The sequence below is a fragment of the Homalodisca vitripennis genome, chromosome 7 (genome assembly GCF_021130785.1).
Source record: "Homalodisca vitripennis isolate AUS2020 chromosome 7, UT_GWSS_2.1, whole genome shotgun sequence".
NCBI classification, from domain to species: Eukaryota; Metazoa; Arthropoda; class Insecta; order Hemiptera; family Cicadellidae; genus Homalodisca; species Homalodisca vitripennis.
In genome coordinates this window covers 23608125-23610275 of record NC_060213.1, presented here as the reverse complement: position 1 = coordinate 23610275, position 2151 = coordinate 23608125, and the positions used below count along the sequence as shown (strand labels likewise).

Genomic DNA, 2151 nt, shown 5'->3' with positions numbered 1-2151 from the left:
TCTAACTATTGATGCAAAGGGTTGCAACTTGATACATAGGTTCCTCTTTGTCCAAAACAGAATTTTATTGATTTTGAGTTCAAATGGTAAAAGTACTGGCCGTCTATCTGTCTGGGCGTCTGTGTTCTAACTATTGATGCAAAGGGTTGCAACTTGATACATAGGTTCCTCTTTGTCCAAAACAGAATTTTATTGATTTTGGGTTCAAATGATAAAAGTACTGGCCGTCTATCTGTCTGGCCGTCTGTGTTGTAACTATTGATGCAAAGGGTTGCAACTTGATACATAGGTTCATCTTTGTCCAAAACAGAATTTTATTGATTTTGGGTTCAAATGGTAAAAGTACTGGCCGTCTATCTGTCTGGGCGTCTTTGTAATAATTCTTTCGTAACGTTTTTTGGGTCTTTTGACTCTGCGATGTCTCGGTTTATTATTATTTTAAGTTATATTAGTTTATCATAGAAAGCTCAGAAAGAGAAGCATTGCGTAATATTGAATGAATGAGACGACTATAGTAGTGAGTGTGGATGAATCGATACGGCAACTTTCTACCGTCTGCACAGTTCGCCCACTCACCCTCTCACAATTAGCATACTAATGTCACTGTTTTCCGCTGATAAAGACGCTTCTTTATCAGTCAGGGAGCCACGCCGCCACAAGGCACTTATATTGCATTATCTATCAAATTAATATTTTCTCGGGGAATAATAGCGTAGTAGCGAAGCGTATCCATTATCACCATCACTGCTGAAACATTACAATAACGATTACATTTGCAATATTATTGTGATTTAATGCCTTGGTCGATCTCTTTGCATTTTTAGGTCAAGATGAAATAATGATAACTAATATACAGGGTGTCCCCACACGCTTCATCTCATCGTGCGAAACATATTTTATATTACATACATGTACATGTGGTGATGTTTTCCTGTATGTCTATAAATAAGATTTTCATTTTTTGTTGGGAAATTCGAGACCCTAACATTATTTTAGATACAGCCATGTGATTGGGGTAAATTACGTCTGCCAATCAGCACAATAACATTTGTTTCTCAAATACAAACGCCTTACTAAGGGTAGCATTAGAACTATAAACATAATTCTCTTGTGTTGCACTATGTCTGGAAATGGTGGCAGTTCTAGGTGTTGCAGTGGCGATAGTCCCAGGTCTGGTAAAGGTGAAAGTCCCAGGTCTGGTAATGGTCGTAGTCCCTGGTATAGTAATGATGATATTCCCAGCTATGGTAAAGGTGAAAGTCCCAGGTATTGTATAGGTGATATTCCCAGGTCTAGTAATGGTGGTAGTCCCAGATATGGTAAAAGTGATATTCCCAGCTATGGTAAAGGTGAAAGTCCCAGGTATGGTATAGGTGATAGTCCCAGGTATGGTAATGGTGGTAGTCCCAGATATGGTAATGGTGGTAGTCCCGGATATGGTAACAGTGATAGTCCCAGGTATGGTAGAAATGATAGTCCCAGGTAAGGCAATAGTGATAGTCCCAGGTCTGTTAATGTTGGTAGTCACAGGTATGGTAACAGTGATAGTTCCAGGTCTGGTAATTGAGGTAGTACCAGGTATTTTAACGGTGATAACCCAGGTCTGGTAATGGTGGCGGTCCCAAGTATGGTAACGGTGATAATCCCAGGTCTGCTAATGGTGGTAGTCCCAGGTATGTTAACGGTAATAGTCCCAGGTCTGGTATTGATGGCATTCCCAGGTAAGGTAACGGTTATAGTCCCAGGTCTGGTAATGGTCGTAGTCCCTGGTATAGTAATGATGATAGTTCCAGGTCTGGTAGTGGTGGTAGTCCCAGGTATGGTATATGTGATAGTTCCAGATCTGGTAGTGGTGGTAGTCCCTGGTATGGTATAGGTGATAGTCCCAGGTATGGTAACGGTATAGGTGATAGTTCTAGGTCTGGTAGTGGTGGTAGTCCCAGGTATGGTATAGGTGATAGTCCCTGGTATGGTAACGGTATAGGTGATAGTTCCAGGTCTGGTAGTGGTGGTAGTCCCAGGTATGGTACAGGTGATAGTTCCAGGTCTGGTAGGGGTGGTGGTCCCAGGTATGGTATAGATGATAGTTTCCAGGTCTGGTAATGGTGGTAGTCCCAGGTATGGTATAGGTGATAGTTCCAGATCTGGTAG

At 41.6% G+C, this 2151-nt stretch overlaps 1 protein-coding gene across 1 annotated transcript; it reads left to right on the top strand.

Annotated features, from left to right (window-relative positions):
• The first annotated feature begins 1120 nt into the window (after positions 1-1120).
• Positions 1121-1725, top strand: LOC124366644 (nuclear pore complex protein NUP98A-like). The gene is made up of 2 exons (XM_046823243.1): positions 1121-1482; positions 1602-1725. Exons 1-2 carry the CDS (start codon positions 1121-1123, stop codon positions 1723-1725), a joined length of 486 nt encoding a protein of 161 aa, XP_046679199.1.
• Positions 1726-2151: the final 426 nt, after the last annotated feature.